At 33.3% G+C, this 14,290-nt stretch overlaps 1 protein-coding gene across 1 annotated transcript in view; it reads left to right on the top strand.

Moving 5' to 3' along the window:
• The window catches only part of EYS (eyes shut homolog), a gene marked incomplete at its 5' end in the record, with an annotated part of 1,607,607 nt that overhangs the window by 810,462 nt on the left and 782,855 nt on the right, over positions 1-14,290 (top strand). Inside the window, 2 exon segments of the mRNA XM_081294994.1 lie at positions 7,678-7,873; positions 9,161-10,936. Of these exon segments, the coding sequence (XP_081151120.1) occupies positions 7,678-7,873; positions 9,161-10,936 (1,972 nt within the window).

Below are 14,290 nucleotides of genomic sequence, written 5' to 3'. Positions count from 1 at the left end.
GGTTATCAATTATTGCTATTATTTGTGCTGCTTTTATTTGTTATTTTTGTTATTGTTGGTTTCATAACTTAGTTTGCTGACTCTGTAAAAATATTAAGCCAATAAAATGTTGGACAAACTTTTTTTTTTGTACTAGGGATTGAACTCAGGGTGCTCAACCACAGAGTCACATCCCCAACCCCTTTTTGTATTTTATTTAGAGACAGGGTCTCACTGAGTTACTTAGGGCCTACCAAAGTTGTTGAGGCTGGCTTTGAATCATGATCCTTCTTTTTTTGTTCTAGAAAAAAAAAGAGAAAAAAGAAAGTAGAGGCCTCATTACCACCTATCAAATAATGTGAAGAATGGAATGTCTCACATTTATAATGGCTTCACCTTTAAACCTTAAAATAAGTCATGCTGGCGCACACCTGTAATCTCAGTAACTTGAGAGTTCTGAGGTAGGAGGATTGCAAGTTTAAGGCCAGTCTTGGTAATTTAGTGAAATCCTCAGAAACTTAGCAAGACCCTGCCTCAATATTTAAAAATTTAAAAAAGGGCTGATGATGTAACTTTAGTGTTAAAACACCGGTGGGTTCAATACTCTATACCCCTGCCCCCAAAAAACATGGAGCTAATTTACTCCGACTTTGAGAAAAATTTCACAAATTTATATTGTTCTTCCAACTGTTTATAAGTTCTTGGAATTATGAACCTATAGTCCATAAGGGATATTTAAAACATTTATGAAAGAATACTGTGGATAGACTAGGATTTAAATAGAAAATATGCTACTGTTCCAGGTGAGACTTAAAGGAGCTGTTTCAAATATTCCAAAGGAATGAGGTAGAGATAGAGATAGAGATAGATAGATAGATAGATAGATAGATAGATAGAGAGAGAGAGAGAGAGAGAGAGAGAGACAGACTCTGGAGGAGAAGGAGAAGCAGCAGGAGCGAAAGCATTTGTTCAAGGTATTTGTAGCCAGAAGCCACATCTTCTGCCAGAAGAGGAAAAAAGAGAAAATACTAATTGGGGAAGTCAGAATTTCAGTTTTAAGGATGCTTGGTTTCTCCCTTCCTTCTACCATCACTGGGACACTAGTGCCTCACATGGTAGAAGCCCAGTTAATAAGGAAACCCAGGACTTGCTGCCTTCATGGGTCAGGTCTTCTCCAACATCATTCAAGGCAGAGCAGGGTGATAGTGAAAAATGGTCTGAGGGTACAAAGGCCAATGGCTTACTTCAACAAAAATCTTATCACCATAGCTTGATGATAAGATTCCTCACCACTGTTTTGCTTAATTAGTATTGTCTCTGGGACTGGAAAGAACTCAACTTCTTGGTGCTTAGTATGGTGAGGTTGAGGAGACAATGCATATCTATTTATGCATAATAAATGTCTACAAATTCAGCATCTTAAAACAATACACATTTATTAGCTCATAATTCTATAGATAAGATATTAGGTATGGCATGGTTGGTGTCTATGGTTGGTATCCTAAGACAGAAATCAGTGTGTCAACTCAACTTGATTCTCATTTGGAGATTCTGGGTGTGTGTATGTGGTGGGGATCTTCCCCCATCTTTCCCTCCAGTTCTATTTCTGTTTTCTGCAAAATTTATTTATTTTTTATACTGGGAATAGAACCCAGGGGTGCTTTACCACTGAACTACATATCCAGTTATTTTTTTTTATTTTTTAGTTTGATGTATGGTCTTGCTAAATTGCTGTGGATTTCCCTAAGTTGCTGAGGCTGGCCTTGAACTTGAAATCCTCCTGCCTCAGCCTCCAGAGCTACTGGCATCATGGGAATGTACCACCTCACCCAGCCAGAATTCAGTTATTTGAGGCTGATTCTAGGTCTGAGTTCCACTGTTCCCTTGCTGTCTGTCTGTTGGAGGCACTCTCCACTCCTAAATGCCAACAAAATTCCTTGCATCTTCCCTTCCCTCTCTTTAGACAAAAAGCAAGGAAATTCTTCTTGTGCTTCAACTCTTTGGTTCCTTCTTCTGTGACTAGCAAGAAAAACTTTATTTTAAATAGATTAGTCCCATGCTGATAATCATCTTTTTTTTAAGCCAACTGTATTAGGCAGTATATCATAACCTAGTCATAGAAGAAAAATCCATAGTATTTTTGAAATTGTGTGTTATGCAGGACTTGATTTTGGGAGTAGGCAGGAAATCTTAAGAATTCTTGAAGTTCTACCTATCTCCGACAGGATGGGAATAAAATTTAAGTTTATAATTTTTCTATCTTTTCCTAAGAACAGGTTTTGAGATAAGTAAGCTAACTAGATGGAAATTATTGGTGTTGATCTAATAACTGGATAGTGATTTATAACTTATGAATTGAAAATTTTATGCAGTAAGTTTATACAATATTTATAAACTAAAAATGATGTGAATGATGTAAAACTTGCCTAAAAGTAGAGATTATTTGAAAAGAACTTTACAGAATCTTTCCTAACAAAATATGATTTTTCCAATAAGCATAGATTGAAAGTTTCACTGTGGTGCACTCCTGGGAAGAGTTTGTTGCTGCCTGAACTGTAATTGGTGGGGAAACTAAGCCTATACTTAGAAACTGATTTTCTGAGTTACTTTATATTGGTCCCTATGCTTAAATTTTCCTTTATATTTCTGCAGCAAAAACTATGCCATGAACTTAGCATACCAATCATTGAAAATGTTTCTTTTAATTTTCAAAAGCATTTTTATTTTAAGAAAAATAAAATATTTCAAAGAGCAAGGTGGTAGATCAGTGTTATATGATATAAAGTAGTATTAATAAGCAGACTAGCATCATGGGTGTGTGACCTGAGAGTGGACCAAAACCTTGTCCTTAAGATTCCTGTGTCCCTTTGCATGTATGAGCACACTCATTCACACTCACACAAATAGACTCTTAGTCTGCTCTTCTCTTGTCATTGAGCTGAAATACGTAATCATTTTTCAATGAGGGGCTCCATTGTCGCTTTCCTCGAAACTGAAACACTCGGGGTCACTCCAGAAGAATTGGGCTGCATGAAATAATCACCAAATAGACAGAGGTACCTTTTCTTTGGGGTCCTGTGACAGCTGGCTCCTCTGACCTTAAGGGTCCGCAGAAAGAGAGAGAATAAGCACGTGCTGAATCCGTTTACTGAAGAGAAGATATTCAAATGAGGCAAGCGCTCAGGTTCCTGGGGGCTGAGTCCAGCTTCCCCATGTCTGCTGTCAGCAGATTGGCCATACCCAAAAGCAGAGCAAGAGAAAGGGACACACAAAGGGCATTTTCATGGAACATTCTGTCCCAAACAGGGCAAAGGGGTAATATCACGAAGGAACAGGTGAGCGTAGCTCAATCCACGGGGAGACATGCCTATGTCTGAAGATGTGTCCTCAACCTTCTGGGACCAGGGCAATGTCCAGGTCACTACAACACGTAGTGACATTCAGAGCCTCTCTGCCTCTAGATGGAGAACACTAATCATTCAAACTGGCTGCCCACACTCCATGTTTTCACTCTGTACTGGCCCACACAAATTAGGTAGGCACTTCTATGTATATGCAATACTGCATATTTTGATACTGTTGTAAATTTCAAGCTGCCAATTAGTTTGAAAACTTTACAAATTTATCCTTTTGGTTCTTAGAAACATAGGTTAAACCACAGTATTATAGATATTAAATGAAATACAAACTCTGGAATGTTTCTTCATTGTATACATTTTAATAGAAAATAAGAATGAGATATACAGTTACATCTTTAAATGATATGTCAACAGAATGTAAAATAATACTTCACTAGAATATGAATCCATTGAGATAATAAACACTATTTTACCTGGTTTTTGATGATTAAATCTAATTGTCAGTTATGTGTGTTAAACTGTTAGAGTAGAACTACTAGAGTAGTTCCTTATCTTGATTTTTGTTATCTATAATAATCAAGTGTAGAATAGAACTGTTCATAAAAACGTGGAGATGATCCAGGAGATCAAAATAAAGTTTAGTGGCTATGAGTAGGGGCCATGAGTTTCACTGCTTGGTTTGAATCTTGGCTTTGACTTTCTATCTCGATGATCAAAGAATTAGCAAAAAGACTATAAGATAGTGCAGGTTTCCTTTAAACCATACTTCTTACTTCACTGAAATGATTTAAGGATTATTCTGCCTTAGGAGAGACTCATATTTTTAACTTGCTACTGGGAGCTAATAAGCTTCTCAAATTTAATGAATTTATTAAGAAATCCTGATATACCCCCAATCTATAACTGGCCTTTACTGATATTTCAATTAGTAAATGGCTTTATTAGTCATTCCATGCATTGAAACAAAAATTTAGTAATCATTCATTAAAGTTTTATTCTGACCTCATGTTTTTTGTCCTTCAGCAGTATCATGGTCTCTGTCTTCCAAATACATCCTGAATGAAAACTTTCCTCACACTATGCACTGCTTTGGCTCCCAGCCAGAGTTTATTCACCCAATTTCTAGATCATTGTAAGCAGCATCTCATCGATATACCAGCTTCCTTTCTTCCCACCACACCAATCTCCCTTGACAGTATATGTTTCTGCAAATATTTTCACTATGTAAATCACACTACATCACTTTTTTTTGTCCTATGTATTCCAATGGCTTCCTGTCTCTTAGAATTAACTCCAATTTAAACAACTGATAAGTAAACAAAGCAGCAGCCTGAATTATCTGGTTCCTGGCCATATCTAAGACTTCACTTCCTCCTTTGCCTCTTTAGTTGCCCATTTTGCTGTTGTTTAAACTAATTCAAATTTTGATTCCTTTTCTATAATCAAGCTATAAAATAAAAAAAAAAAAATACCTATCCAGTTGGCCAGTTCCATCTATAAGTTGATGAGCACTTATAACCATCATTATAGCTTGCACTTCATCACTTAGTACTAAATGAAGACATGCAAAGCTACCCAAGATTAATGAGAAAGCAGGTGATCAGAATTTCATAAAGCACTGATTCAAGATATTTTCTGCATGTTTTCTTCAAATATAGATTCAGAAAGACAATTTTTAAGTTATGACATTTTATATAAATGCCTAACATTATCTTGAAACCTGTTTAGTTCTCAATAAATATCAGCACCTCATTATTGTATTTTAACCAGGCACTAAATATCTGTTTGCAAGGTGCATTTATGAAGGAATGAATTACATTGACAAAATTAGTAAACTATAGTAACCATGAAGTTAAGAAATACAAGTATCAAATTAAAGGTTTATGAGTTAAAGCTAAATACTTAGAATTCTTATATGCTTCATGTGCAATCAAGTGACTATGCAGGAAGAAATGTGCAATCATTTTGAGGAGTTTTGTCTCAGTTTATCTTTATTATACATAACAGAGAATGTGATCAGAAAGGTCAAATGGTCTATTAGGGCTATGATAACTGCTATCACAACAACCTTCAAAACTTTAGTAGATCAATACAATAGAAATTTATTCCTCATTCACATGAACTCCGAATGAATATCTCTTGATTTCAGCTCCTCTCGTTCAGTGAGATATTTTAGGCACCAAGGCTACTTTTTGTCACTCGGCCATCTTTAATACATAAATTCACGTGTCACAACATAAGGGAAGAGGCTGGAAGATCACACACCACAGACTTTTATGAATCTGTCAGAAAGTGGCAGACTTCATGACCATGTATTAAAACTCATAATTACACAAACACACAAGAACAATTGATGCATACAATCCAAAGGGAAAAAGAAATAGGTATAGTGAGTGTGTAACAGAGATTTAATAAGGAAGAATAGAGAAATGTCTCAAGGATGAATTGCATTTGCAGGTTTTGAGGTGTATATATCATACATAAATGTATTAACATCAAATATTTGTATCCCACATTTGTAATGACATTGAATAAATGCACTAACACTCATATACATGTATAAATATATATATTTATTATACATACACATATATATATATGTATCTACATTTATAGATATATGCATATATACATACATAGAAAAGATGTCAAACAATTAAAATCTACTTGAAAGATTATTAAATAAATCAATATATATATATATATATATATATATATATATATATATATATATTTGATGAGATGCTTATTGCTAATACTTGGGGAATAGGGAATAGAATGAGATATTTGGAATCAAGCCTGAAATTCAGTAAATAAAATCAATTTTGAGAGCAAACCTTATGAACAACACATGATGGATAAGAGACTCATCCCACCAATGTGTGCATATAATAGAGGAAGGAGAAAGTATGGTTTCCTGTCTGCTGGACTCAAATGTCCTTCCACTGAGCATTTGAATCACCTAATTCTACATGTTCTGGTCTAATACATGTCAAAAACACATGAGATTTTTAGGTAACTTGTTGATTATCACCTATTCCTCATGGTAGTTAATAATGGCTTCTGATTAGGATTCAAGAAAAAAGATCTGACCAGGACCACACAAGCATTTATGAGCCATGTACTAGCCACATCTTCACTGTAATCGAGTACAGATGCATTCTGACATTCTGGTCTCTACCCTGATTTCATGTGTATTTTAATTAATCTATGAAGTCTTTCCATGCTATAGCTTAGCCTTGAGGAAAGCATAAATCTTTTGGTCATTAAGTATAAAATCATATTCCTTTTTTGTGTTGTTGTTGTTTCTTATATTGCTTCCAGATTCACTCTTGACTATTTTTTACATGTTAGACTTTTTAATGCAATTTTCTAACATCATGAATCCTTTGACCTTGATAGAAACTTTTAGTTATAAGCTGAAAGTGAATACAGACTATAAACCACAAAGCAAAAAAGAATATATGTCTAAATCAAGATCTAAGATTTGTGAAAAGTAAATACAACTTTTGACAAATGTTAAAGCAGTTAAATTGGGGAAATCTATTGGCTATATCTTCATTATTGGGAAATAAACATATAATTGTATTTTTAAATCATTTAAAAATTTGTGTTTAATTAAAGATCAAAATGCTTCAAATAATATAACTGTTTTTCTATTTTTTAATATAACTTTGTTTTAACTCTACTTTTTATAGAGAATCTCCTTGATCCATTTGCATTTATTTATACATGCATAAAATATCTCTTTGTAATATGCTTCAATCAATTGCTTTGTATGGAAATTATTTTATAAGGATAGGACAGAAATAGGCTATTCATGTCAAACAATTTACAAAATATACAAGCCAATTTCTTCTATAAGCCAGTACAAAGTAAAATTAGTTGAACATCACAAAAAAATGTTTTCAATTATCTTTTATAAATATGAAATTCTTATTGGCTGTCAACTAAATATGACTTTTGGGAGAAAAGGGTTTATAATTTATTATATTGCTTTTATATCCATACTGAAGACCAAAGTACAAATTTTTCAGGGGAAAAAATATCCCCAAAGCAAATATAAGGGAATATCATGAATTGAAATTAAAGGAACTAAGAACAAATTTAGACATTTAATTGAGTAAATCACAAATTTGAAAGATTTAACTAATTTTGAAATATAGATAAATTTTACTATGAAGATTTAATTTTTTAAGTAAAATAAGGTGAATGATTTACACTATTTAATGTAAGTATAAAAATGCAAAATGGACCTGAAAATAAACTTTTAAAAAAATCTCCTCATAGGAACAAAGAAACTTTGAGCTTAATTTAATTATGGTGATTCCTTTTGCAGAGTTGCTCCACTGCACTTCCTTGTGGTGATGAAATAAGCAGCATCACCAGTTCACCTCTCATCTCTCCAAGCATCTCTCCAACCATTTTTACACAAATATATACAGTGCCTCCTTCTGAGATCTTGTTCAGTATCTTACCATATACAAGGGCTACAAAAATATGGACCATAATGAATACTTATCCAGGCAATGAAGGTAAGTAGAAGTAATTAAAATATGAAGTTGAGTTTGAAAAAATTTATATTGAAAACCTGTTTTCTAAGTTTTTATTTCTATATTATTCAATTTTTTCCAAGATATAGATTTTTTAAGGGTGCAAAATTTAGAATTCTTGTTAGTTACACATCCTGTTTTAAGTTTTAAAAATATTGATATTCTTTGCTAATAAGTACTTTTTGGGGAAGGGGAGTAACTGGAAAAAAATGTCAACAATCTTTATTCTGATGTGTAAATTTTTGTGAATAACTGGACTCCAATACTAGCATATATGTTTTAACTATCAGTGAATCTTTTTGAAAAGGGCCTTGTACTACTTATCTCATTATATCTTCATTTAATGTCCTCTGAATTGTTATATGTAGATTTTATATTCAATAATTTATTTGAAAACTCTCAGAAACAAAGAAGTGATTATTTTTCTATTTTGAAGAATGTTAACAACTTGAGTCTCCTGGTATGTGCTATGACTTAACAGTAAGTCAAATGATGTCATTTTATAAAAATAGAATGTATTTTCAATTCCAAATTCATTCTTCATATAGAAAGTGTTACTCAGAATGATTAGTAAGAATTACAGTCCTTAATAAGATATTTTCTGTCTATGAAAAAGTGTCTTTGAATACTGTTGTACATTCTAAGAAGAAACTATCATTTTCTATTTTTGTTTATATAATGTATGTTATTTTAAAAAATTTTTTTAGTTGTAGTTGGACACAATACCTGTGTTTTATTTATTTTTTGTGGTGCTGAGGATTGAACTCAGTGCCTTGCATGTGCTAGGCGAGCGCTCTACCTCTGAGCCACAACCCCAGCTCCTGATTTATGTTCTTTTAAAGAATTAAGTAAAAATAGAGTGTAATCAAATGTAAAAAATACTTTACTATTTAGAAAGTAAAACAACATTTTGAATATTTCTAACAAAATAGTTCAAATATTTATCAGTTCTATCCATGATAAAGAATTTTAGTTTTATAATTTAAAGGAGTCATTTGATTGAGAATGGCAATTTCATGTAACACCATTACTCTATTTAGGCCTTCCCATTGAATGTAAATGATAACAGACTTTGCATTTATGCAGTTTGTGAAGTCACTAAACTTCTTCATACACTTTTATTAGAAATGTGATTTACAGAGCCAAATCTGTGTGCATATAATAGGTGTGAGGTGGCAGTGCAATTTGCTAAAGATTCAGCCTGGGGCCAAAGTTATTCATTTTTTAACTCACTTTTCTGATTTCTTTTTTGCCTTTTCCTTTCTAAAGCTCCAAAACACAGAGATATTTTCAAGCATGATGTTCCAGCAACCACTGGTTTGGCAGCATTAAGTATTGGCATAGCTTTTGAAAGCTATTTACTCAAAGAACTGATTTCCACTAGAGAGCTTTCAGCAAAACAGAGTCTTCTTTCTTCCACAGATGTTTCCTCTTCTCAGTTTCTGAATTTTGGTGTTCATGATCCAGCACAAATTGTCCAGGGCAAAACATCTGCATCACATATGCCTATCCAAACTTCAGCAGCTACACAAGCATTCTTTTTTTCTCATCAGGGATCAAGGACCCCATTTATCATCTCTTCCTTAATGACAGATTTTATTTTTCCCACATCATCTTCATTATTTGAGGACTATCAGACTGTTGCCTTTTCTGCTGCCACAATGAGTTCAGTAATTAGCAGCATTCCAGGAGCTGATATTAAGTTAAACAGGCACTCATTACTCTCCCATGGATTCCTGCTCACAACTGCTTCCACAAGTGCACCTCCAATTGTCTCCAGGAGGGCTCAAGAGGATATTGAAGAATATTCAGCTGTTTCCTTAATTTCAAGAAGAAAGCACTGGAGATTGCTGAGCCCCTCAATGTCTCCCATTTTTCCTGCTAAGATAATTATATCCAAACAGGTAGCCATCTTAAACTCATCAACTCTCTACCAATTTAGTATGCAAACTCCCATTCCCAGTGAATATCGGGTTATTACTGAAGAATCTAGCAACCAGAGACTCACAAACATCAAATCACAGGCTGCTGATTCTTTAAGTGAATTAAGCCAAACATGTGCAACATGTTCTATGACTGAAATAAAATCCTCTCATGAATTCTCAGATCAGGTTTTGCATAGTAAACAGTCCCAATTTTATGAGACATTCTGGATGAACTCAGCGATATTAGCCAGCTGGTATGCACTAATGGGAACTCAAACTATCACTTCTGGGCATTCGTTTTCTCCTCATACTGAAATAATACCATCAGTGGCATTCACAGAACTGTCATCTTTGTTTCCATCTAAAAAGAGTGCAAAAAGAACAATTTTATTTTCATCCTTGGAAGAATCCATTACCCTATCAAGTAATTTAGATGTTAATTTATGTTCAAATGAGACTTGTTTATACATTGTATCTTCCCAAACTATGTATTCAGACTTGATGTATTCTGATTTGACTTCAAAACTGACTACTGATGATCTGTCAGTATCAGAAGACATTCTTAAACTATCAAGATTAGGAAAATACAGTGTAACTATGAGTCCCACCAAAGCACTAAATCAAGACAATTTATTGGACATGAAAGAGGATAAAGTGTCTTATCAACTGTTCAAACTTCACACAAGTGTTACCTCTCTAGATTTTGAATTAAACTTACAACAATATTCAGATGTAACTTTCAAGATGTATTCAGAAATCACACATTCAAATGACCTCGAAAACAATCAACCACTATATACAGACTCACTATCTTACTTTGCAGAAGTAACTCCTAGTGTTGGGTTTTATACGGTGACAGCAACTCAACCTCTTCCAATACAGACCTCTTTACCCATGTCTCTAATTAGACCAGATTGGCCATATTATGTGGATTACCTGACCTTAACACCTGATTTAAAGGAAAAGATCAGGACTTCTTCAGAATGGTCAAAATGGGAACTTCATCCTAGTGTGCATGACCAAGAATCTCCTGCTGCAGGTCAGATTCTTTCCATCACTAGATCACTTACTTCATCATCACTGGAGTCCTTCCCAGCGACTCAACAACTGATGATTTCTGGTGAGTTTCTCAGTTTCTGTTCAGTAAACTTAAAAATTAGTTTCTTTTCTAAAGAAAAGAAAGCATGTCATGGTCACCAGGTGCTCTAAACAGCTTCATTGTGATCAGGGCAGCAGCCAGTTCAATGGAGATGGCACCTGCTGCTCTACCCAACACAGATGGTTATTCTTTATGCACTGCCACAAAGGCTACCAGATCAATACAGGAGTTTGTGGGAGATGGCTAGACTGCTGGCAAGCAATCAGAAAGTGAACTAGTTCAATTCATTACAACACAGCTTTCAAAGTTTTGGAATAACTTTTATTATTCTCATTTCTTGAAATAGCTTCTTTGTAGACGGAACACAGTATAACATACTTTTCTAACATTATCCTTGGGACTGGTTATTTTTAATGAGAAAAAAAACAAGGGAACTTCATTGAGTGACCATATTAAATTTTAAAGTTTTTAGTCTTTCATTGTATATTAGTCTGTACATATGTTAAATTAATACCCTTTATTAAACAAGAACATTATACAAAAATTGAAGGAGATAATATCTCATGTGAATTTGAATTCAGAATTTTTTGAATAATTAACAAGTCAATTTTCTTAGGTAAATTTCTCATTTTCAAACACTTTTGAAATCACTAATGTCCTCCCCCTTTGTAATTACTGACAAATTGGTAAAGGTTGCTGAAGAAAAAAGTTTAAAAAACTGTAATTATTAGAAAAAGGGAATTAATAATTTAAAGACATTCTATCGTTTGGAATTTTAAGTGTTAAATTTTGGCAGCAAAGTTAAAAAAATAAGAATAATAAGAAATTTATACTTTCTTTTTTATTTACATATAACAGCAGAATGCATTACAACTCTTATTACATATACAGAGCTCAATTTTTCATATCTCTGGTTGTACACATAATATATTCACACCAATTCGTGTCCTCATATATGTACTTTGGATAATAATTATCATCACATATATGTATGTGTGGTAGTGGTAGTTCATTTCTGCTTTAGAAGAAACAATGGTACTTAAAACACTTTAGGTGTGTAATTTATGGCTAGCAACTTAGTAATGTGAAAGATCAAATCATTGATGGGTTCAATATCAGGATATTTTTATAAAGCTTTAAAAAATAACTTCATAAATTTAATTACAAATTTAAATGAGATATTCTCCCTGTTATAAGACAATAGCTTGTGGCTTAACTATTTTGGCTCACCTAGAATACCTAACATGTTGCTTATCACAGATGAGATTCTTAGTAAATGCAGCTGAGTTAAAATTTCTCCTCTCAAACAATTCACCCCATAGTTACCCATAGGGAGTAATCACAACATAAATTCACTACAAAGAAATAAAACCCTAAGTTTTCCCTATGAACATAACCTTGCCACTTTTCATCACTTCCCTCTAATTGTGAAGATTGATAGTTTTGACCTCATTCAAATCTCCTGGTCTTCTTCCAGGTTTATTCCTTCATAATCAATTTAGACACAATAATGAATAAATTACAAGTAGTTTTCTGGCCTTCTCCAATGTGTTCATCCACTGGTTTGTAAGGGTCACATCAAGGAATTGATAAACCATTCCAGTTGGATTTTGGGGAAAAGATTAACAGAGGGATTATTTACAAATATATAGATAGAATAAAAAAAAAAAAACTGGGAGGGATAGTATGGATCTGAAGTATTAACAATGGCAGATCACCATTATCAACACTGAGCCTGAAGGGACAGAGAAAAGAGCAGGACCTAGAACCTGAAAAAAAAACAACAACAACAACAACAACAACAACAAAAAAAAAACATAAAATATGGGACACAGTCAGTTAAAGGTGAATTAAATAGAAAGGAGACAGAGATACATAAACAACCTTACTCTCCTTTTTCATTTAGTTTGTTCATAGTGTTTCATATCAGCCAAATCCATTCAGTTGCTGGAGGGTAAGTTCAGCTATTTAAGTTGATCTCCATTGTTTAGAGGATAGCACGGACAAAGGCAGAAAGAGGATCTAAAGGAACAAATGTTAATACCCTGAACCAATATTTGTTAATTCCCAGTCTATTTTCTCAGCACTCATGAAAATGGATTATTCTACTAAATTTTATATGTTTTTCCTCAACTGGGCCCTTAATTCTTCTAGGCAGTCCTTAATTAATTTTAAGCAAACTTCATAAAATATACCTCACAGTGAGTATTTCAGTTTTTTCCTAACCTATACTAACATAAATACCATAACTATCTTACTTGTTTAGCAAATAAATTATTCCTAGCTTCTTAGCTGACAAATATCATGCAGTCTTATTTCCAGACTCAATGATAAATTTAACTAGCAACAAAAGAAAGGGAAATAGTAAGGCTTGGTTATACAATAGTACCCGAGCCATGTGCTTAGAAGGCCATCTATCCTTTATCCATAGAATCACATTAACACTTGGATATAATTAACACTTGGATATAATTCATTTGATGATACATATGTGGATCAAATGTGGATCAATTTCTAGGATATTTATTATTTTCTATTAATCTATGTCTTTATTTTACCCAGTATCAAACTATCTTGATTACTGTTATTTTCTTCTATAAAAGTTATTTTTAAAAACTTAGGTGCAGATGTTCTTGTAGTACTAACCTGCACCTAAGTTTTTAAAAATCATAGGTGATCTTTTGTATAGATTCCTCATCAGTTATACATATATCAGGTAAAACTGGATGTTGTCACTACTACTTCTGGTGGGACAGCTAAATCTCCTTCAAAATCTCTGAATATCTCTAAATCTGGGTTGGCAAACTAAAGGCCTTTGGACCAAATCTTGCCAAGGGCCTGTTTCTATAAATAAAGATGAACTAACACAACCATGCCCATTTGCTTATGTATTATGTAAAGCTGCTTTTCTACTTAATGACAGAAGTGAGTAGGTATGAAGACCATGTAGCCTGAGAAGCCTAAAATATTTATTATCTGGCAATTTACAGAAAGTATTTGCCAAACTCTATTCTAAACATCTTCATAGGATTAATAGTTAATCAAAGTAATGGCTAGGAAAAAAAAAAACTACCTAAGTATGTGTATTTTCCTTTATATGTATTCCTGGATTATCCTTAATTGATAATTTTTCTAACCAAATCAGTGTATAGGGATAATTCTATAGCATTCCTTTTCATAATCTCTTTTTTGAAATTTACTTTATACATAAATAAAATGAGAAATATTTCTAAAATATTATGGTATTGGTGCTGAAGCAGACTGGTACCCCCACGCAAAAGAACCCATCACCATAATTAAGCTTTTATTCTTATCAAAACGATTTTTACAAAGTATATCATCAGTATTTCATCATTCTGCAGAGAGCTCAATGCG

The sequence above is a fragment of the Spermophilus citellus genome, assembly GCF_964194105.1.
Source record: "Spermophilus citellus genome assembly, chromosome: 5".
Taxonomy (NCBI): domain Eukaryota; kingdom Metazoa; phylum Chordata; class Mammalia; order Rodentia; family Sciuridae; genus Spermophilus; species Spermophilus citellus.
This window is presented reverse-complemented; position numbering and strand designations above follow the sequence as displayed.